At 39.7% G+C, this 23,828-nt stretch overlaps 1 protein-coding gene across 1 annotated transcript in view; it reads right to left on the minus strand.

The window, feature by feature from the left end:
* NELL1 (neural EGFL like 1) overlaps window positions 1–23,828 on the minus strand; it is a gene marked incomplete at its 3' end in the record, with an annotated part of 683,686 nt that overhangs the window by 527,070 nt on the left and 132,788 nt on the right. Inside the window, exons 5-8 of the mRNA XM_079788062.1 lie at window positions 12,430–12,502; window positions 11,434–11,516; window positions 4,457–4,591; window positions 3,416–3,518 (exon numbers count right to left, since the gene is read on the minus strand). Coding sequence (XP_079644188.1) covers window positions 3,416–3,518; window positions 4,457–4,591; window positions 11,434–11,516; window positions 12,430–12,502 — 394 coding nt within the window. The remainder of the gene's footprint in view (window positions 1–3,415; window positions 3,519–4,456; window positions 4,592–11,433; window positions 11,517–12,429; window positions 12,503–23,828) is intronic.

Genomic DNA, 23,828 nt, shown 5'->3' on the forward strand with positions numbered 1-23,828 from the left:
GTATCAGATAAACTATCTCCCTTTCCCTCTGCTACCTCTACTCCTTTGTTAATGCTCTTCTGTATAGCTGAACATTTCCTCTCTGTCTTCCTCAAATCTGCCTCCCAAAAAAATACAGAGTCCAGGACACCAGGTGATTCTAATGTGCACCTAGGCATGATCAGTGCCTTGAACAGAGCAGACACCCAACAAACATAACTTCCACACCACTTCCTGGACTGCATGCTCACAGCTAAGGAATCTGGAAGGCTCTCAAGTTTTCCCTGATGCCTCCCAAACAGATAGAGGAACATTCTAGTATCAAGACTGATACCTCCACTATCAAACTCTCCTCGCTCTTTAAGAGGGCTTCTGTTCCAAAGAGGACTAAGTGCTTTTTTTAGGCAATGAACCGAGACATGGACACTTAGACAAAGTTCTCTCTTATTTCCAATCAGACGCCCTCTTTTGTAAGTGCTGCAGCTCCTGAGGCCATGACAAGGACATGAGCACTTAATAAGTCAGCAGACAAAACAATTTGCTTTTGTGCACGGCGCCTATTGCCTGCGCCAGCTCAATACCTTTCCCCGAGTCCCTAGAATACTGCCCCCACCCAAACCCAGAGAGCAGCTGAAGGAAATTTTATTGGAAAGGGACAACGAAAGTAACTATTCTCCAACCGCTCTCTGATGTGAAGATATCTGAAAACTTACAGAAAATCTACTGACTGATGTTGGAACTCAGCTTTCTCAATCCTCATTCTCCTCTCCTCCACCCCACTGGTCAGCCTGCCAGTCATCTTCTAGAAGTTAGAAACATTTAGCTTGGCTCCACTTCCTCTGGGGTGCACGCCAGGCCCACCACCATGCAGGCCGCACATTTGACATGCTTGGACAGGCTAACAGTTCCCCATCCACATACCTAACAGGACTGCACTTACAACCCTGGACACTGAGAATCATGCCTCTAACTTGGAAGTGAGGCCTCTGAAGCAGAGACACCCTTTTACCGCCATTCCAGGCACTAGCACCGAGTAACTGCCTAACCCACATTTCTATTAAAAAACAAGGAAAAAATGAAAACCCTCTAGGCCAAAGGTCTTCAACCTTTTAATTACCAGAGGTGCCTTGTATCATTTCTTTTTCATTTTTTTAAGCAGTGGTCTTAATAAATTATCTGAATTACCATTTTATTAAACTATAAACATGTCAAACTAACAATCGGAGCTACTGAGAAAATCAGTGCTACCTAGAAAAATGCTATGAATTCCAGATAAAGGCAAAAAGCATTAAGTTAGCCTGTGGATCAGTATTTAGGTAAAACTGGGTAAGTTACTAAAATGTTTTTTAAAACTTAAACTCTCCAAAAAATTAGAATAGCTAAAGATGACTACATACACACTTTGAGAGAACAATTTGATGATATGTATCATTTGAAAATGTCAATCTTTGGGCCTAGTAATTCTACTCTGGAAAATTCTACCTTAGGAAAATATAAACAGAAAGGTGTTTTCTATGCAAAACATGTTATTAATGAGTAATTTATCAGAGTGGAAAGTAAGAAACAATCTAGATAACCAACAATTGCGGAATGATTAAATAAGTTATGCAGTAGGCAAAAAATGGAACATTGTGATGCTCAGCAGGGAGAGGGGGGTAGGTGGAGGTGGAAAAGGATATGGGGGTAAATGGTGATAGAAAAAAATAAAATAAAATTTTAAATATGGTTTATACAGTTTTTTAAAAAACAGGACTACACTTAAATGATAATGGTAACTCAACAAACCAGGATAAAATTTATCTGCACAATAAGATCCCAATCATACACAAAATAAAATTTAAAAACTAAATCTGTTAAAATTTCAAGTGTTTGTTTCCAAGTAGTGGGATTATGGGAGATTTTTTTTCCATCTTTACCTTTATTCTTCTCTGTGGATTTCAAGTGTTACACAATACACACATTGCTCTCACAACTAGAAAATCAAAAGGTTAAAACACAAAACAGCTAAAAGACTCATCTATTCTATGTCCAAACAATAACTTCTAAGAGACAGCATTCACAGATCTGTCCAGGGAGTTAAAAACAATTTAAAATATCTCATATTTTTAAAATACAAATCCTCAATATTTTTTCAACTTCTTCCTCTGCTGACTGTTATATAAAATGTCAAAAATTGGAAAACATATCTGCACCTACTAAAAATTGTCTTTCCACTATGGCATCAGATTATAATCTCAACATCTGGACACTTGAGCTACCCATTTTGCCAGATGTGATTTCCAAAGCCCCTGATACAGAATCAAGAAAGTTTCTTTTTTCAGATAACTCAAAGTATGCTCTGCTGAGTAATTGGTGTGCTATGCCAACCATGAGAAAAAGGAATATTCAAAAGTTCCTTTTGAAAGAGTTCCACAAAGGTTTGGGCAGTTGGATCAGACTAGCTCTCCCCATTTCCACTGTCATATTAGGTGACATGCTATTCTTGGCAAAAAGCTAGACCACTATCTTTTGAAACATAATGATGTTGGTGCTTTTCAACAGAGAAATTATGTTGAAAATTATCCATAGGATGCCACATTTCTAACCTAAACTCTCCTTTTCTAAGGAAGACCTTATGGTTTGATGAGAGACCATAAGCTTTGTAATCAGACAGAACTAGTTTTACATCTCACCTTTGCCACTCACTAGTCTTGTGACCTTGGTAAGTTAACTTCCCTAAGCCTAAGATTCCTGTAAAACAGGGATAATAATAATCCCCACCAAAAAATAAAAAATAAAAAATAAATAAGGTGAGGATTCAATAAGCTAAGAGAATTCAAGCACCTAGAATAGTAACTGGCACATAACAAGCATTCTAAATGGCAGCTTTTACTCATTGCTTGTCTCTCTGTTTCCTTCGCTATTTCACTTGAAATAGTGTGCTTTGCAAAACGGAAGGAAAAGGATTCTTAAATCACTATATAACTTGGACAAGTCAACTTTGAGGAAAATTGTTTTAGTATTATAACTGAAGTTCATCCCAGAATTCCTAACAAAGACCTTTTAATTAACAGGAAATCTGGCCAAGACCTCAGAATGCCAAAACACTGAATTTGGCCTTTAGCTTGATGATTCAGGATGAGGGGGACCAAACACATGGAGCTTTGGAGTCATGACTTTAGAGATCAGATCCACCCGTTACCAGTTGTTTGACCCTGTACAAGTGACTTAATCCCTGTAAACACCAGTTCCTCTATGTAGACTGAGAAGAAGTAATTAGGGTGGACATGAGAATTTTTTTAAGTAGCCTATATAAAGTGTCTGCCACATCACAGGTGATTAAAATACAGCAGCTCTTCTTACAATACATTTAATATTATATCAACTATTGGTATTTCATTTCATCAGTGTTAATCTGTTGAGGCCTAACATATAGAGGAAAAAAGTTAGCACTTACGTCGGCAGACCTTACAGCACTGGCCAGCAATGTGCACGGGGAGGGAGTCGGGGGAGCAGTTGAGAGGGGGACAGGACATCCTTCGGCATTCCACGGTGCCACTCTGCGGAAGGAAGGACCAGGAAAGGAATCTCAGAAGTGTCCTCTGAAAGCCCCCTCTGCGTCCAGAGCTCACAGCTCACCCCCGAAACCTCCCCAGGGAAACAGAAGCCGTGTGAGGCATACCCCGTCTGCTCCAGGACCACCAATAAAATATTTCCTCCTGCCTGAACAAACCCGTGCCACCTCAATTCCTTTTCTGCTATACATCACTGGCTTCATTCCACCTGCCCATGTGGGCTAAGGAGATTAGGCAGAAACCAAAAAGCTTATTTTTCAAGAACATAAATAACACCTTTTTCAAACCCTGTCAATCATTGTTGAGGCTCTCACAATCTGTTTTGTATTTTCTCAGACGACAATGGCAGTCTGCAGATATGTATCAAATAATTTCAACTGGACAGGGTTTCCATATTAATTTGGGAAGAGGACTTGCGGAATTCTCTGAAACAGATAAAGGAGTCCACAAATGATGGCTACCCTGAAAGTCCAGCAGTCTTGTCATTCTCTGAAACAGATAATGGATACCTTGTAAAATTCAATAAAACCACTTTAGGAACTAATTAACCCCCTTTTAACATCTGTTCTAGCAGAGAAGAGTTCCAAAGGAAGCTAACCAGTAGGTTCTCTGACAACTCAAAGGAGTTCTTCCTCCTTCTGATAGTCTAACCTCCAAACTCCAAACAGTGAGCTTCTTACAATAATATTCGGTCACATTGGAGTGTGTTGTCAAGGGAAAGCAGATTTTAATTTCCAAGTATTTATATATAAAATGACACTTTTCCAGTTTCCCTTCGTAACTCACAGATTACTAACCAGGGCCTAGTAGAAAGGTAATTCCTCTTAGTTAGCATTCTATACTGAAGAACCAGATCACGCGATAATCAATGACACTGCCCCGTTAAAAGTGTCTTTATTTCATTTCCTTACAAAGAGTCTTACTTTGCACGTGCAGTTCCTGCAGTGATCGCCGTCCACCCAGGAGTCTTGGTCTCTATACAGCAGTCCACTCACTTGACAAGTCTTCTCGCAATGACAGTTTTCCAATTGACTGAGTCTCGTCTCTGCATAATTTAGCTGCAAATGAGAGTGACAAAGTGTAACTTCTGTAATTCCATTGCACGGTCCTAACAAAGCTAATAGCAACAAGGAAAAAAATTCAAGTAGGAGGGAAACAATGCTCAGAGCAGCTGATTCTTAGTCAGATCTGTTTTTTGTTTTGAATATTTCTTCTTTTACATGAGGTGGAATCATTCTAAATTAAAGACATATTGACTCCCATGGTCTAATGAGCACCAAATGAGACATTAAACTGTATCGCAGGGACCTCCTGGTGTTCAGAAACGTCTGTGCTCTCAGCTCCAAGCCCACACAGCAGCACTATAATGAATGTGTTCTCAAGGACTCATTACACTGTTTACAGGAGATCTAATGAGGAACTCCAATGCACTCACATTTGTCTCCCACCTTCCTCTCCGTGTTCTGCACATACTAACCAGAGTGTCATGCTTTACACTCTGGGAAGTCATTGCTTCCTCTCTTAGGAAAAATTCTGGGGAGCAGGGGCCAGAAAAGGAGAAAGTCATAGAAGGATCTAGTTTCTCTCCATGTCCCAATCCCCCAAACAGAATGTCCCAGGAATCCACTTTGGTGTTCAGATGAAAGTTAGAAGAGGCAGCCAACCCCCAAGTGAGATCAAGATTTGGTGATAGATCCTTTTTTCATTTCTCTAAGTCACACAACTGTTGCCATTAATCACAGAATCATAGAATCTTTGATTGGAAGGGGGATATACAGCTTGAATGTGTTCACAAGTCTTTGTTTGTACATGGACAGTGGTGGAACACTTATTATCTTCTAAGAAAAAATGTTTTGTTGTTGTTAGCTCTGGATGACTTAAACATCCTTCTTGGATTGAGTCCTGAAATCTCTCCCTTTTTCCTATTACATCCAGTTTTGCCTTTTAACCATCCTGAGCAAGTCTATCTCTCTTCAAATACTTGAGGTTATCCTGTCCTTGTGCCTGCTTCTGACCACAGTCAGCCCCATGTGATAGGGTCCCAATCCTCTCTCATGATCACCTTCCATGCAGCCTACTCCATTTTGCCTTCAAAAAGATGGTGTCAAAAAACTGAACTGTGGTATGATCTGGCTACTGCCACATCCATACTAAGGAGTAACTCAATCCAGTACCAGTATTGCCCTTTCCTTACATAGAGACTGCCTTGATTAAGAAACAAATATAACTTCCTTAAAAAAAAATAACAACATCCAATAGGCTTTCTTCTCCTTCTCAATCATACTTACACCTCCGTGTCTTGAGTATTTTCCCCTACAGGAGACCAAGTCAATCCCTGATTCCACTAAGACTATTTCTAACCAGTATTTTAGATATAATGGCAGACCCTAGGTAATGATGACTCCCACCATCCTTCCACATCAACTATCATTCCATTCCATACATGACCTTCTCAATTATTCTCAACAGTGCCACTCTCTGGAAATGGAATCCATATGTAATTCCAGCCTTGGTTTTTATCACTTATTTCATCCTCTCTCTCCAAGCTTTTGGAATTTCTCATGAAAACTTATTTGTGGTCTGCATTTCATGGGTGACGCCAATGGGAAGGGAAAAGAACAAACAGGATCCTAGACCAACTACATACTCTATAATCAGCCCTGAAGAAAGTAGAGTTGACTATGCCTAAAAATTAGCTTCCTCTGACTCTTCTAACATGCAGGTTACATTCCAAAAATTCAGGGTACATGTGAATCTCCAGCCTAATCATAGAGTTTCTAGAAGTTATGATAATTAAGTTCTTTGAGAATTCTTTTGGAAACGAAGGGAAAATACACTTCCAAGACTGGTGAGCTCAAGTGACCAAAACCATGTATAGGTAAGAGATAATAAAAAGGAAGTGACAACATCACACATTATCTTTACTTTATTCCATGGCTCTAGTAGTTCCTACAAAAGGTAGTGATTGATGTGACCTGGGATTGAACAAGAAAGAGTTGAACTAGATCTGCATTCCTCCTAAAACTGGCTCAGAATGAGGTACCTGTGAGAAGAAGTGTGCCTGCCTCACTCAGAAAAGCTGGAACAACTCTAGTGTCTGTATCACCCTAAGGAGGAAACTTCTTAAAGATTAAATGACCCAAAAGGAAATTCTTCATCTGTCCCAGTTTCCAGGAAATCCAGGAGTTTGCCTGAGGGTCACATTGGCAATTTCCAGTAAAGTCCAACTAGCTATGCTCAACCTTAAAACTCAATTCCAAGGAAAACCTCTGTTTTAATATAATGAAAGCTATTCTCAGGACTAACTCTTATTTACCTTCTGAACTTCGTTTTTATTTTTAATATATCTAGCCTTTTCTGATAACATTGTAAAGCTCTAAACTCTGTAACATAGAAGTGTATCAGACAGATACAAATACAAAAGAGATATAAAAGCAAAAAGCTAATTTTTCAAAGGCATTTAATGTGTAATCTTGCCCTCCTTTTTCTCCCTGCTACATCATGTTGCAACAGAAAAGGAGACAAACAACTCTGAATCAAAAAATGACTTACATTTTCTGTCACCGATATTAGCATGCTGAATTTACACAAATTCATTTTCAAAGCTATTTCTACACTACCTGCTACTTTCTCCAAGAATGCCTGCAGATCCAAAATAAGATACGGTATCAAATCTACATCTCAATTCTGTTTTACCTTTGCTTGTGCATTCATATAAATAACCATAGGACCAAATCACTTATTCTTAACGCTTCACATTCAAAGACAGACAGCAGCCGCCTTTTCTGCAGTAAGAGGCCACTGAATGGATCTAAGTCCATTAGTCATGTGGTGGATGGCTCTTTGTTTTTTGTTTTTTTCTTCTTTGAAATACTACTTATTTGGCATTTGCTAGATGGAAAGGGGAAAACGAATTCTTCTATTGTGTTAAACCTTTAAGCTTAATTGAAAAATCATTACTGAGCCCCTCAAAACAATGAAAGTCTCCAAATTAAATATGTTACAAACTGAAATGCCACTCCAAATGCTGCTTGATTTGCATAAATAGCTTTGTCGAAGATTTAAACAGAAGTAATCAAGAAATCCCCCGTCTCCAGCATCTTTTCTTCCTGAGCTTGGAGAGCAGGGCAGAGCTTGACCCTAGCCCAGTGCACCTGGCCCGGGTGGTGGTGCTTCCCACAATGTCCAGACTACCTGGGAACCTCCAGAGGAAGCCAGGGGATCAGTGGTCCCTTAGGGGACAGCTTCCCTGCACCTTCTCTGCCTTGGAAAATAGATGGTTTTGCCAGAATGCCAGGACTTCTCAAGAGGGCTCCGGTGTGCCCTGACCTGTCCCCTGAAGGTGCATGCAAGCTGCTCCCATGACCCGTCCTGTATCAAGCAAAGGCAGAGTCATTCTCCAGCCTTCCCAGCTGAAAGGTGAAAAGGAAGAGCAGCAGGCCCTCCTAGGCAGACCCGACCCCTGAGCTCATCTGGTGTCTGCATCTGTTTGGTTTGGTGTGACTCTGGCTACCATCCCCTGTCCAGCTTGCGCACTGAACTTGCTCTTTGCTAGGCTTCCATGGCTTCTACTCAGACCCATGTGGGAGACTTTCTGCTTCTTCCCATGACCTCCTGGCACCTGGCTCTAGACCAGAGCTCTGATATCAATTCACTGCCTCTGCGAGGCTGTGTGATATAAGCCACTGGGGAAGGTGTATGTTTTCTTAGGGACCACGTTGCCTATTTAACAACAGTCATTGCTTACTGAATGCTCACAGTGTGCCATGCAGCAAACTAGACTTCCAAATCTCTCTTGCCTGTCTCATGGAATCTGTATAAAACCAAGAATAATTTTTACTAATTTATATATGGGAAAATTGCAGCTGCAAAAAGTCCAATGAACCCTTGAGCTCCCACCTTGATGGCTGCCCAGGGTCTGCTCAATAGGGGGCGTTCAAAAGGAAACTCCTCCATGAAGACCCGGCCCTAAGGGCTGCAACCTCAGTTCAAAACTGAACAAAAGGAAACCAGGCTTGCACAAGGCACAGAAAGAAGGTCTTGCTGTTCAGATTTTGGCACACTGACTAGAGGGAAGTATATTCCTTGAGAATTCACCTGGCCTACCCTGTGTTTGCAGTTTGATTCTGAGCAGTGTCTGTGATCTGAAAACCCTTAAGGAAATGACATGCTATAAGGTGGCCCCGTGAGGTGGAGGCAGGACTCAGGTTCAGACTAGGAAAAATTCCACAGATTTCCAAGGAAAACAAGTGACAGCGGCCAAAAAAGAATGAGTGAAGGGGCCTTGTTTTTGCCCTGACCTTCCCCCTTTAAAAGCTGCTGGAAGCTCTGTGCCCACTCTTCACTCCCAACAGGTACCATCTGAGCACGCATTCCTCTTGTCCTGTCTTTTAATGCTCATTCCTCTTCTCACTGACTCCTTCATCCTCCTGCCTGTGGCATCCACCTCCCTCTCTCCATCACTCACTCCTGCTCACATCTCTTCTCTCTCTTCCTAACCCTCTCTTCCCCAACTGTAAACTCAGTCATGATTCAACTCTCAGAATCTGAGTGTGCATCCCAGCTCTGACATCCACTATCCTGGGAAAAGTTACCGGACTTTCTTGGAACTCTGTCTTCTCATCGGGAAAGGGGGCTAACACATCAAGCCTGGCTCGCAGGATGGTTGTGAGGATTAGAGTGACAGGGAATATAAAAAGGGGAAGCATTGTAAATAACACATAGAAAACACTCAACAAATATTGCCTAGTATGAGTTTCCTTCCAGCTTCTTCTAGATGTGGGGCTGACAAACTAAGGCCCATGGCCCAAATCTGGCCCACAACGTATTTTTTTAAGTATGTTTTTATTGATTTCAGAGAGCAAGGGAGAGGGGGGGAGAGAGATAGAAACATCAATGATGAGAGAGAATCATTGATTGGCTGCCTCTTGCTCGCCCCACACTGGGGATCGAGCCCGCCACCCTGGCATGTGCCCTGACCGGAATCGAACGGTGAGCATCTGGTTCACAGGTCAACATTCAACCACTGAGCCAGCTGGGCCCACGACTTATTTTTATATGGTCTGTGAACTAAGAATAATGTTTCCATTTTTCAACTGTTATATTTTAAATGGTTATTTTTAAATAAAACAAATACAGACATGATATCCTCAACTTTGCCTCTTGGCGTGCAAAACCGACCGTGCACTAGCTGGCCCTTTACAGGAAAAGTTTGCCAACTCCTCGTCTTGCTTTATCATGGGTTCCAAATTGTGCAGTGAAAATGGAAGTACTCAAGTTTTCTCAGTGTAATTCTACTCACGGTTTGGAAGAAACAGACTTATAAATCTTCCAAAGTGCAAGGAGTGGGGGAAGGGGGGTGAAACGGTGGATTACATTATTTTCTGCTTGCCACTGCCCACAATTAAATATCTCTACCTCACAAAAGCTCATTTCACATCATACTGTTTGGAGGACAGAGCGCCATGTGGCTCCCGGATAATGTACGACTAAGAGAAGACTGCCATTCCCCGGCACAAGCAGGGCTGAGAAAGAAAAGGGCATCCTGGGAGCGAGGGAGGGGGCAGCCACAATCACTGGAGACCGGGTGACATGTTTCTTCTCCCAAAAGTTGGGCAGCGAGCTAAAGTATAATTAATGGTATTGAGATCAAGCTGCTCCACACAATATGAAATAAAAGCCTCCCTATGCCACAAGCTGGGAAGGCAAATAATTGTCTGCATTTCCCGTTCCCACTGCACTCGGCGGTGAACTGCAAACAATGCTTCAGGCTCTCCAGTCCCCGCCTCAGTTTCTTAGAAAAGTGCTCTGTCTCTCTGTTTCCAGACAAAGGGGGCCGTGGCCACACACCTCGTTGGAAATAACGCACTGTCTGCAGCAGCACAATCTGCGGGTCCAAAAAACAGTCCTATCTCCAAAACATCTCTCCACCAATTTTTTTTTTTTTCCAGGTGCCACGGCGGATGGCAGGGAGCAGTCATAGCCGCGGGTGGAATAGATTAATGTATCATTTTCACTGTTATTAAAATCCTTCCTTTCACAGCGTCTCCCGTCTCTGAGGCCCAATCTAATTCTTTCTTCGCCCTGGGCCGGAACTCATGTCCACGACTGATGGGTATCATAACAACATCGCCACATTTTCTGTTTATTCGGTGCCTTTCTCCACAAAGCTCAGGGCTTTTCATTACGAATCTAAACTTTATGAATATATATATGAAAGCCCCAAATTGTTTACATGTTTGGCTCTGCCACTGAATATGAACACCTCTGGGGTAGAAATCCTGCCTTGTTCACCTGTGTCTCCTTTGTACCTGACACAGCACCTGGCAACTAGCAGATCCTCCAAAGATTCTTGTTAAGTGGATGATGAAGGGTGAAAAAGATGCAGAATTGTAAAACTGAAGGTGCTGAAAGGCGACTTGGCCTCCCTCCCTGTTTAACTCAGGGCCAGTCCTGAAATGAATCACATATTACAAATGGGATACAGTGCCTGGCTCTGACAGTGATCTCTTCCTAACAATAGCTATTTTGCCCCTTCTGATTGCTGGCAATTATTCTTACATCCGAAATGCATTAGCTTATGAGCCACCGTGGCTCTGACCATAGATCATCTCACAGTGGCAGCAGTTTAATAGCCAATGGGCAAACTCTTTTCCACTCCCAGGGAATCGGCGGTGATACACACTGCCTCTTTCTTCCAAGCATTTTTCAAGTAAACATTTTGATTCGGCCTAATAGTATCGAAGACAGAAATAGTTATGTTCACTATAGGTAGCGCTATTTCAAGAAATGTATTGCAGAGGCCAACGCTAAAAATGTTTCCATTCGAGCACATCACTCCGCATTCCAGACAGCATGGCAATGAGAAGTGAAACATCACAGGTGAAATTTAGATACCTACTTTTGCAGTCATCTTGGCCAACAGCTCTTGTAAATCCATTATTCCTTGCACCAGGCTTAAGAAATCACTACAGGTTGGGCAAGCTCGATAAAGAAAAGATAACATCAATGTTGATACAGTGCTAATATAAAAAAAGAAAATTTTTAAAACAGTAGTTGTTTGGCTATGTAGAAAGCTTTTTGCTTTTCTGTTTAAGTGTTACTTTGAAACTGGCATAAAATAACAGAGAATTTCAGGTCTAGATTTCTCCCTTTCATTAATAAACCAACAGGAAGAAACAGGGGAGAAAAAGGATTGCTCATTGAAGAGAAAGGCACTATGACATTTTTAAGTTAAAATTAAATCCTAGCTTTTATTGAAAGGTGACTGGGAAAATATAAATTATCATAGAAGAAGAAAAAGAAAACTCAAATCCAGGTCAAGCAGTTTAAAGAATAGTTTTTAAATAAAATACAGCATAAGAAACATAGTCAAAAATACTGTAATAACTATGTAAGGTGCCAGTTGGGTACTGGAAATATCACTTATAAAGTATATGATTGTCTAACCACTATGCTGTACACCTGGAACTAATACAAAATATCCAATGTAACTATAAGTTTTAAAAAGTTTTTAAATAAAAAAATGTAAAATATAGCAATTAGGTTGGCAACTAACTCTCAAAATTAGATTAAAGAAATAGCAATTCAAAAAAGAACAGCTTTTTAAAATATGTATAGTTACATTAAACATTTCTTTCTGTACCAAACTACTGAACCCAAACTGCTAATGTAATTTTTCTTACCTTCAAGTTTTAATTCTATAAATAATGCATAAACTTTTTAGAAATTCAAAGACAAAGAAGTATTTATTATAGATAAGTTCTCTTTCACTAACCTTACCACCTCATCAGTCAACACTGTAAATAGTGTGTAGGTATCCTTCCTGACCTGATCCTCTGATATTATCAACAACAAAAATGTTACAAATTTACAAATGCGTTAAACTGCTACTTACTGCGATTCAGATTCGGACATTGCGTTATGTATCCATTCGGCATAAAGATGATTTTCCCATCTTGGATGATCCCCTGGGCAACAGAAGAGAAAGGTCGGGGTTAATATTAGTTCCCAGCAGTTCACGTGGGCCTGCCACGTGTTCTCTTCGGGGCAGATTATTTTCAAACAAGACTGAGAGCCTCATTCAAAAGGTGAGTTGGCCATAGTCTACATTGAACTACTTGAAACTATCCTCTTCTAGGAATGTTAAAAAGTACATTCATCTTGAGAAAGCTACAGTTAGTAACCACTGCTTGAGACAAAAGACATCATAGCACTAAGGATCCATCAATAAATATTCTTTCACTATGGGACTGAAGTCACTGAGGTCATAAAAATTCTCTTCAATGCCCTAATCATCCTGGATCATTAGATATTCATGACTTGCAGATTTTTTTAACATGGGAGCAAAAAAATATTAGAAACATATTAAACTAAAATGTTCCTACTGATTCATTTAGTCAAGGAAAAATAAATTTGACATGGGGAAAATTTCCTATCAGTCTTTGCTCTCAGCTAATTAAGTGACGTGAGTTTTAGCTGGTAAATCTTAAGAATAGCTCAACATCTCCCTGTGAGTAAAAGGTGGTTTTTTAATTCTGTAACTTATTCAGGAAGTACAGCCCCCATTTAAGAAAGTCATTGGGGCTGCCATCTCTCAATGAAAATAATGACTTAGCTTTGGAGAGTGCACGTTGGATTTCAAGATTCTGTTTCTAGGTGGGTGCTTGTTTTTTTTTTAACTGATTTGATGGAAGAGATATTACAGAACAGATGATAAATGGGGAAGCTGGTTCAGAATATTGAGCTCAATCTATAAATAAAATACAGGCTTAAGATAGTGTGCAAGTCTTTCAGAGGAAGTAACATTTAACACGTATGTGCTCATCCTCTAAACAGCAGATGGTAATCAGTAAATGCTGTTTTCTGCTTATTATTTCAAGATAAAATATTAATTGGAAATATTAATAGAAGTAACAGGATCACAGGACCTCCTCCTCAGAGTGAGATACATGTCGTATTGACCTCTTCCTCTTCATGGATGATGCAGTGCTTATGACTATGAGAAGAGCCAGCCTCACCATGGGGAGGAAGTCCCAGCCTCTGCTCCTCAATGGGCATTCAGAACCTCCCGCAGGAGAATTCCAGGAAGCAATTAATGGAGTGTAATCTGAATGCATCAGCTTCTGCCTGGTGTGAAGTTGCTCAGTTTTTCCAAAGCAAATTAACTCCCTTAAGAGGACAGGGTATCTTTCAAGCACATTTGAGAACTTTGAGAGAAGCACGGGATAGGAAGCCAGAGGATCTGCGTTCAAGTTCTAGATCTGTATCTGGTCAACTGGGTGAACTCAGACAAAAAGAACCATCTTCTCTGAGCTTTAGACACTTCATCCAGAAGAAGAAATGGCTGTATGCAAAAGCTAAAGGTCCTCCCAGCACTCAAGGGCTGGGTCAATGAAACAGGTGACCAAACTGAAACAAATCTCTGTGCATTTGCTACCTTTCAAAGTAAATGAAAAAGTGAATCAAGGACACAGAGGCTGTAGATTTCCATTGTAGGAAACTGAGTATCACATTAGAAAACATCGGTCTAATCAGGTTGAATACGAATGCATTTAGAGTAACTGACTATGTGGGTTTTCCTAGGATTTAGGGATTTCAGTGCTAAACTGAGCAAGTCCCAGACAGACCAGGATGTTTGGTCTTCTGAGGTGATGAGGAAATGGTGGAAGCACATGACCAGGAAAGAATCAGGTACATCTATTATCTGTTTCTTGCAAGATCCTAAATCATTCTTACTTTTATCAGTCACAGAAAGGCACTCAGAAACCTGGAATACATATATGGTGGTATTAATTACCTTTCCAAAAACAAATGGAAAACCTATTTGAAAAAAGATACTCCACCCACTTATTCTATAGCAACCTAATATAGTACACAACAGCAATTTTTCTTTTTAAAAAGTGACTACTGACTTTGTTCCATTATAAATTACAAATTGCCTCTTTCACACCTTTCTTCCACCTGCCTCCCTCCTCACCTCTCTCTTTTTCCACTATGAATCTCTGGCACGCACTTGTGTGTTGCACAGGTCATTAGGTAAAGGTCAATGATGTTGACTTGAACAAAAACAGAAATAAGGGCTGGCAGCTTCTCAGTGCCCATTAATGCAAAAACTCAAAGCACTTGGTGTTTTTTTTCTAAGGGAAGGTCATGAGGGTCAGCCCACAAATTGCATGAAAATATGTTCTTGCCAAACGAATCAAGATGGAATGTTAATTTATTTGACTGGGTGTAATTCCATGCTGGATTAAAAGAAGGGTGGCAATCTATTGCGCAAACACCAAATGTAACCCAGAGAAGTCTGAGTGCACGTGTGTGTGCACGTGAAGACATACCTGTGCACATATTCCAGCACCTCCCCCAGAATAAGAACCCGAAGGTTTTGCGTTTAATTGCCATATGGTCTATTCAGAGCATGGACATTTGTCAGTAAAAGGAACATTTGCGAACTACGTAGTTTTCCTTACAAAATAACCCCCAAGAAGGGCATTTTATTCAGTATAAAACTACAAAGTAGCTCCATCAACCTTATTTCTCCCAGAAAAATCATCTATGAGGATTTCTACAGATAAAAATTTGCCTTCAAGCACTGCAATTTCTCAAAAAAAAAAAAAAAGATGAAATAAGGGATCAAAAGGTAGAATTTCTATTATTTCTCCTTATTTAACTTCAAATATATCTACACTTAAATGCAGCTCTGGCTGAGTATATATTAGTTGACCTCATTTGATCTCATTTATTCAGATCTAAGCTTTATTTCATATCATTCATCAGAGCAATGTATCTCAAAAGTTGAGTTTCTTAAGAATCACCTTGAGTATTTAACATTATGATTCCTGGGCCAACTCCCAGATTCTGTTTTAGTGAGGTAGGAGGAGGTCCAGGAGTCTTCATTTTTTAAAAAAATGTTTCATAACTTTATTAACATCTACTTCACATACTATTAATTCATCCATTTTAGAAAGGGAATAAAGGGCTCTGATATATATGTGAAAAAATTTTAAAACTGTTATGTTAAGGGAAAGAGACACATTAGACTACATATTGTATGATTCCATTTACTATAGAAAATATCTGGAAAAGATAAAACTCTTGAGATAGAAAGCAGATCATTGTTCACTGAGGGCATGGTGAGGGGAATGGGGATTGACTGTAAGCAGTCATGAAAAAATTTTTGGAGTGATAGAAGTATTCCAAAACTGGACTGTGGTGATGTTTTCAAGAATCTCCATTTTTTTAATATATGTTTTTATTTATTTCAGAGAGGAAAGAAGGTGGAGAGAGAGAGATAGAAACATCAATGATGAGAATAATTGATCAGCTGCCTCCTGCATGACCCCCAATGGGGATCCAGCCTACAATCTGGGCATGTGCCCTGATTGAAAATCGAACCATGATCTCCTGGTTTATAGGTGGATGCTCAACCAATGAGCCACAACAGCCGGGCTGGAATCTCCAATTTTAAGGCTGTCCCCGATAACTCTGATGAAAGGTCACTTTGAAAACCCCCCTTTATTGTCAATCATTTGTTTCTTTGGGAGCAAGAGGGTTCAATCATTAAAAATTCACAGTGGTGAAAACAGCATCTAAATCCAATATATCCATAGGGCAAATCTTCCTGATTTGAAACTGAATGGCAACCCACAGAATTACTAAATTATCAACACCATGAAGGCAAACATCATATATTTTCATCTCAGTATCCCCTGCAGGACCTATTGTAATATATTTCACACAGGAAGCACAATAAATACCTTAGAGGCATCAAACTCCTGAAAACTATGAATTATACAATATTGAACAATATAATTTTCAGAGCTATTAGTCTGATATGTAAACTAGGGATACACACCAGAATTTTAGGAGAGGTTGAGGAAGGACAGTCACACATATTTTGCAAAAGCTTCTGAGGCAATTTTGTTACACCCCCCATAAGGTCCACATATGTGAGGCCTGATCTAGGGCCAGATCACTTGGTCATATGACCTATGAATAAAACCTAGCGCATTAATACTTTAAGAAGCTTTCCTAAAGGTCACCTTAATCCTAGGCCATAAACTACAGGTTTCCTAACTCCAACACCAGTGCTGGGCCACGATACAACATGTGTAAGTAATAATATATCATTTGAGAACTACAGGAGCTAACCAGATGTTGGTTGCTACAATGAGGTGCTGTTATCAAAATAAGGTCCTATCTTAATTGTCTTAATTGATAGATACTACTCACTGTCCATAATGAATTATTTGCATTAGATGCTAACAGTTCACTAAAACAGTCCATCAGTACTGGGAACAGAGGGCCTTTTAAGTAGCCTAATATCCCTCCCCCACCCCCCACCCCCCGCCATCTTATTTACTCTATTAATTTGCTAAACCATCCATCTCCTCATTGTTAGTGCAATGCTAAACCCTCAGCCAATCTGAGTAGCTAAATAAATCCCTAAGATGCAGAGCCCAAATAAATAAACTTTTACTATTAATACTGATGGGAAGGAGACAAATGGGTTTTCCCCCTTTGTTACATCCACCTGTTGCCACCCTCTATCTCCCGCGCTCAGCTCACCAGACACTGAAAGATAAATTTGCGCCAGACAGGTTCTACATGGGTTTTTTGTTTGGAGAACTAATGCCCAATTATTTCCATTGTTCCAAGAACATTTCTCATTTCACAGTGAGAAATATAGGAAGACACAATTAAAAAAGATTAGGAAAAGTATGCTATTATTACCCTTTTATGTATGGAATAACTAAGATTAAGCAAGTCCATCTAAGACTCAGAGTTTTCTGATATAAATAAAAGTAGATTTACCACCAAACATGCTAATTCTTTTTTAAGGCTCTTATTTCCCTGCAGATCTCTGTTTACACTGAAGAAAACGGTTGTATTTTTTTGTATGCTAAAACACTGCAACAAATTGCTTTGAAAGGCAAAGGAAAAGGGGTGGGGAGAGTTCCTGCAGGGCATGTAAATACAGGGATGAAGACATGTTCTGTTTATAAACTGGCAAGGGCCCAAGCTTTGGCAACAGGCTAACGAAAAGTAAGACTCCAGGAAACTCACAATGAGGATTTTCAAAATGCAACCAATTATGTATTTCTGCCCCGAAGACAGTTAATAAAATATTCCAGCTTGCACAAAAGCCAAGAAAGACATGTGTCGACTTGCATTACGATCAATAAACACTGTCAGCTCATTAGCATATCATTAGCTGTCCTGCTGTTTCCAAAGTCTTAATGCACAGAAATATTAATCTACAAATGTATAAGATTCGCCAGCTCTGCGCCTTGGACTTTCTGCATGAAAGGAAAAACGAGAGTTAGCGATGGGAGGAATCCGGCAGAGCTGCTTTTTCTAGGTGCCTCTAAACATATGTTTACCATCTGCGGAATTATGGGAACCAGCTGAGGTAAAAAACAACAGCTGTGGCATTAAAAAAAAATAATGTCATCCATTTTTACTTCCCAGTGACAGCTGAGCTGTTAAGGAGATGGTGATGTCCAGGTAAGGGAAAGATTTCAGACCCAAGTTCACCCAACAGATAGGGAAATCGAGGCAGACACGGAGAGAGTGCCTTGGCCTTGTGAATTCTCTCTGAGGTCTCAGCTATTTTAACTCTTTAGAAGCTCCCAGAAGACCAAACCCACCGAAGCATCCTGAACTCATTGCCATTCACCTACATTTGTTCTTTATTTCTTTACCCTCTGAAACTCACAGCCTCATCAGCTCAGAATGATCAAAGAGAAACTGAGTGGTAGTCAACCATCTCGATAATGGAAATCTGCGACAAGATTCAGATAAGCCCAGCACTAAGAGCCCGCTATGTTCTCAAATGGAAGCTGTTTTGAAGTGAAAAAAAAAAAAAAATCCCCAGCTTGTGTGCTTGTGTTCTGTGTCTCTGATAAAAATGACCTAATGCTAGCAGCCTTATGGCTTATGTGCCAGGCACCATCCTGTGCTCTTCAATCAGCAGCCCTTTTTGTTCTTGTTGTTAATCCTCGCCCAAGGATATTTTTCCATTGATTTTTTAGAGAGTGAAAGGGAGAGGGAGAGACACACAGAGAGAGAAACATTGATGTGAGAGAAACACATGGATTGGTTGCCTTTCGCAAGTGCCCTGACTGGGGTCGGGGATCAAGCCTGCAACGGAGGTATGTGCCCTTCACCGGGAATTGAACCTGCAACCTTTTGGTCCCCGGGCTGATGCTCTACCCACTGAGCCAAAATGGCCAGGCCAACCAGCAGCACTTTTACTGGGTGATCCATAAGGACCCACCAGGGTCCAGGAATTAGGGTTGACAAGTGAGGAGTTTTTGCTTTGACTTTGCCTACGAAGCAAAGTGTTAATATTTAAAGCAGGGAATAATGCTATTTTAACCTGAAAACACATAATAAGCATTTTTTTTGTTCTGGAGCAATAAAACAGAAGTGGTTGGACCCAGGAGGCAGCTTCTACAAGATAAATATTAAAAGCCTGAAGATGTGCTGACTCACCGGAGCAGGGCTGCCTCTTTTACAGGGGCATTAAATTGATCGAGATAATTTCTGTAATGAGTCACTGACATATTTTCCCAAGCCTAGCCATCTCACCTCTCCAAAGGATGGCCAGAGCACTGCCGAACATACAGGACTCTAAGGGGAAGAGGAATTTTGAAAGGTTCCCTTCTAAAAGAGCCATTAGATTAGGCTACTCCTATTGGGGAGCAAAGCGATTCACATTGCTCCCTAGGGGGACAGACTGTGTGGAAAGTCCATCCCCTCTGATGCTTTTCACTGGGATCACCTATTCCTTTGAGCCAAAGCCCTTAAAAAAGACAACAGGGTCTGTCTCCACTATGGACATGCTGTAGTTAAATGAAATGTCACCACCATCTAACACAGGGACTAGCACATAGTAAGCAAGATCCTAAAAAAAAACATTTATTGAATGAAATTATTAAATGAAGGTTTGGATGAATGAGCAAAAACTGAAATAAAAAAAGGCCTAAACTTAAATCCCATTTCCATCACTTAGACTGGCAAATAGCTTAATCTCTCTGAGTCATGCAGACTGATTTATATAATTGGGATAATAATTAACTGAGACAATATATGTAGGACCAGACAAGGTCTAGAACATGGAAAGCATTCATTCAATGATTGTTGGCATTCTCTTCCACACCCTTACAACCCACCTCTACAGCAAAATGATTGTCAAGTCTATGAACACCCTTTGTGCTTTCTGTCTTTATCAGGTATGTGGGCTCTTAAGCACAAGGTTCCTTACCTCTTCAGAGAATCATGAATTCATCAAGTTGGAATAAATAATAGCACTAACTGTTCTCCCTCTCTTTATCACAAACTCCTACTGAAACAGAAGTCCCCAAAAAGGCTGAAAAAGCACCTGTCGTTTCTATAATATAGTGTTAAGCACACAGGGAGCAGTAAACACGTAAGAAAAAAGGGAGAAGATGTGTATTGCAAACTTATTATGTCATCTGCATTACCATTCTGAGAGCTATCTCTGCCACTTTACAAATAAGAAGACAAATTCATAGCTGTTACATTCATTCATTTTAAGAGTATATTGACTGCCAACTATGTTCCTGGTACTATTCTAAGCGTGTGCTGAATAAAATAGACACATTTATAATCAAAGTAAAGCTTATAAGAAAGAGTGACCAATAATAAACAAGCAAGACCATCCTTCCCCAGTCTTCTGAAATACTGCAATGTCTACTTTCAGCTTATGCTTTAGGTTTATGTACCTACAGAATTATTTATCATTATGTGATCAACTCCTCAGCTTTTAAGTTTGATATTGCCTGAGATTCTTCAGTTTTCTCATTTTTGGTTTGGTCTATTTTCTTCCTCCTTTGTTTCACTTCACTCTCAACATTTATGAATCCTTATTTTTTAATTGTTTCAATATAAACAACTAGGGGCTCGGTTCATGAAATTTGTGCACTCAGGGAATGGGTCCCTTAGCCCTGCACCCTCTCACAGTCCGGGAGCCCCATGATTGATCGATCACACCCTGCAGAGGGAGGCCCTGCCTACCCGCTGCAGCCCGCTGGTCGGTGGCCTGGGACTCCCTCTTTGGGGTGATCATGGAACCCCCCCTTCCCCGATTGATTGCCTCACTGGCCGGTGGCCTGGGCCTCCCTCTGCAGGGCAATCATGGGGCAATGGCTGGGCCCACAACCAATTGCATCGCACCCACCTTGGCTGGCCTGGTGCCAGTGGGTGTCATAGTGTGATTGTCCATCCGGATGGTCATTCCACTGTTCAGCCCTTCAGTCGATTTGCATATTATGCTTTTATTATTAAATCTAATAATAAATATTACATCTGCTATATTAAAAGACAGCATTTTCTCTCCTCTTGCCTTAATTTTGGTTGGCAGAACTTTTTAAGAAATCCTCTCCTTCTCTCATAATTAAATTTGAAAGTTAAACACTATCTGTTTTTTCAGCATTAATTTATATTTTTAATATGCAAACTTAAAGTCTAAAATTAATTAATTTCTGTACTAATTTTTCTGACCAAAACAAGGCCTTGTAACACTTTACATCAGATCATCCCCTATTATTATTATCTAATATTTATTTTGAAAATACACCTATTTTTAATTAGACATTATTATTAATATTTAATCAAACAATGATTATTCAGGTTTGTGTATGCTCTCAACAATGTATTCACCAGTTCTCCTTGCACTATATGTCTTTCTTCTTTAATGAAGATCTATTGGTCATAAACTGAAAGTTTTATTTGTTTATAAGGTCTTTATTTCACACTCATTCTCAAATAATAATTAAGCTGGATATATGCATATACATTTGGGAGTTATTTTATTTCAAAACTTTGAAAACTCTTATTATTATATTTGGGTTTCTGCTTTTAGTCTTTAAAAGACAGCTATTCAATCTTTGTTATTCTTTTGTGGAAATTTTGCTTTTTCTCACTGGCTACTTTTAAGATATTCTCTGTATCTTTGGGATTCTGCTATTTCACTAAGATGTCTAGGCATGGCTGTCTTTCAACTTATCTTGATTGGTGTAAAAGATTATTAAAATGGTCAACACTTCTCCTCCTCCTTGCATCCGTATCTTTGCAAAACAAAATTGCAAAATAGTTCTTCAAGAGATGGAGTCTATATCTTTAGCCCTTGACTATATTTGGCCATAGGACTTGCTTTGGGTAGTAAATTATTAGCAAATGTGACCAAGCAAACAGAGCATCGAAGAGCACTAGTGTATCCTCTCTTCTTGTACTTGAAACCTCAAGACTGCCATGTGGATAAGCCTGAGCTAGGCCACTAGAGGATGACAGACCATCTGGAAGAGATCGGAAGCCAGTCAACAGCCAGACTACTACCAGAGCTGTAAAGAGGCTTAGGTCACCCTGCCACCTGGTGACCTGTAAATTGACTACTGACACATGAAAGAGCCCAGTAGATATCAGTATAGGCAGCCAGACCAGGAAAATCATCCAATCAATGCAAAGAATTGTGAGCTAAATAAAATGGCTATTGGTTAAGGACCCCTGATACCAAAACCAGAAAAGAACACTACAAGAAAAGAAAAGTACAGGGCAATAACCCTGATAACTATAGATGCCAACATTTTTAACAAAATATTAGCAAAGTTAAATCAGGAGTGCATTAAAAATCATACACCATGATTAAGGGAGATTTATCTGTAATATTTAAGAATGGTTCAAGATATGCAAACGAATAAATGTTATATACCACAATAGAATGAAAAACAAAAATCACATGATCATCTCAATAGATGCATAAATAGCACCTGACAAAACCCAACATCCTTTAGTGATAAAAATTCTCATCATATTGGGCAAGAGGCAGATACTTCAACATAATAAAGGCCATATATGATAAGCCCACAACTAACATCAGACTCAGTGGTGAGATGCTGAAAGCTTTTCCTAGAAGATCAGTAAAAATACAGGGTGCCCACTCTGATATGCCTATTCAACATAGTACTAGAAGTCCTAGGCAAGAAAAAGAAATGAAAGGCATTCAAATTTGAAAGGAAGAAGTAAAATTTTCTTGTTTGCAGAGAATATAATCTTATATATGGAAAATCCTAAAGATTCTATTTAAAAACTTTAGAACTAATCTATTAATTCAGTGAAATTGCAGAACACAAAACCAGATAAAAAATCAATTTTGTTTCTATACACTTTCAATAACATATGTGACAAAGAAATATAGAAAATGATCCCATTTGCAATACCATCAAAAACAATAAAATTCTCAGGAATAAATTTAACCAAGAAGGTAAAAGATTTGTATCCTGAATACTACAACACTTTGTGACTTCTCAAGTGTTTTATCAAACAAATGGAAAGATATCCCATGTTCATGGATCAGAAGAATTAATATTGTTAAAATGTCCATACTAACCAAAGAAAACTATAGATTCAATCCAATCCTAATCAAAATTCAAAGCCATTTTTCAAAGAAATAAAAAACAACAATCCTAGAATTTGTATGGAACCACAAAAGACCCCAAAGTGACAAAGTAATCCTGAGAAAAAAGAACAAAGCTGGAAGCATCATACTTCCTGATTTCAAACTATACTACTAAGCTATACTAATAAAAACAGTATGATACCGACATAAAAAGACACACAAACCAAAGAAATAGAATCAAGAGGTAAATCATCAGGTATATGCAAATGAAACCACATGAGATATCACCTCATACCAACTAAAATGATTACATCAAAAAGACAATCCAGAGACAAATGGTAGGAGATGGGGTTTAGAGAGCAACCAAAGGACTTGTATTCATGCATATTAGCATAACCAATGGACACAGACACTGGGGTGGTGGGGGCTTGCCCAGGGTGGGAATGGCTGGAGGGGGGTCAATTTGGGAAAAAGGAGATATATGTAAAACTTTAGACAATAGATTTTTTTAAAAAAAAGACAATAGGGAGAAACCAAGATGGCGGCATAGGTAAACACCTGAACTTGCTGCCTCGCACAACCACTTCAAACCTACAACTAAAAGACAAAACAGACATCATCCAGAACCACAGGAAGGCTGGCTGAGTGGAAATTCTACAATTGAAGGAAAGAGAAAAAGCACACTGAGACTCAGAGGAGGTGCAGAAGTAAATTGCAGAGGTACAGAGGCGCACGCGCGTGGAAAGGGCTGGCAACTGAGGATGTGGTTATCTTTTTTAATCAGGAGGGAAAGACAAGCTCCTGACTGCTCTGAACTCCAGTTCCAGGTGAGACTCTGGGGACCCAGACTCATATGGGGGGAAACTGGACTGTCT

The sequence above is a fragment of the Cnephaeus nilssonii genome, assembly GCF_951640355.1.
Source record: "Cnephaeus nilssonii genome assembly, chromosome: 13".
Taxonomy (NCBI): domain Eukaryota; kingdom Metazoa; phylum Chordata; class Mammalia; order Chiroptera; family Vespertilionidae; genus Cnephaeus; species Cnephaeus nilssonii.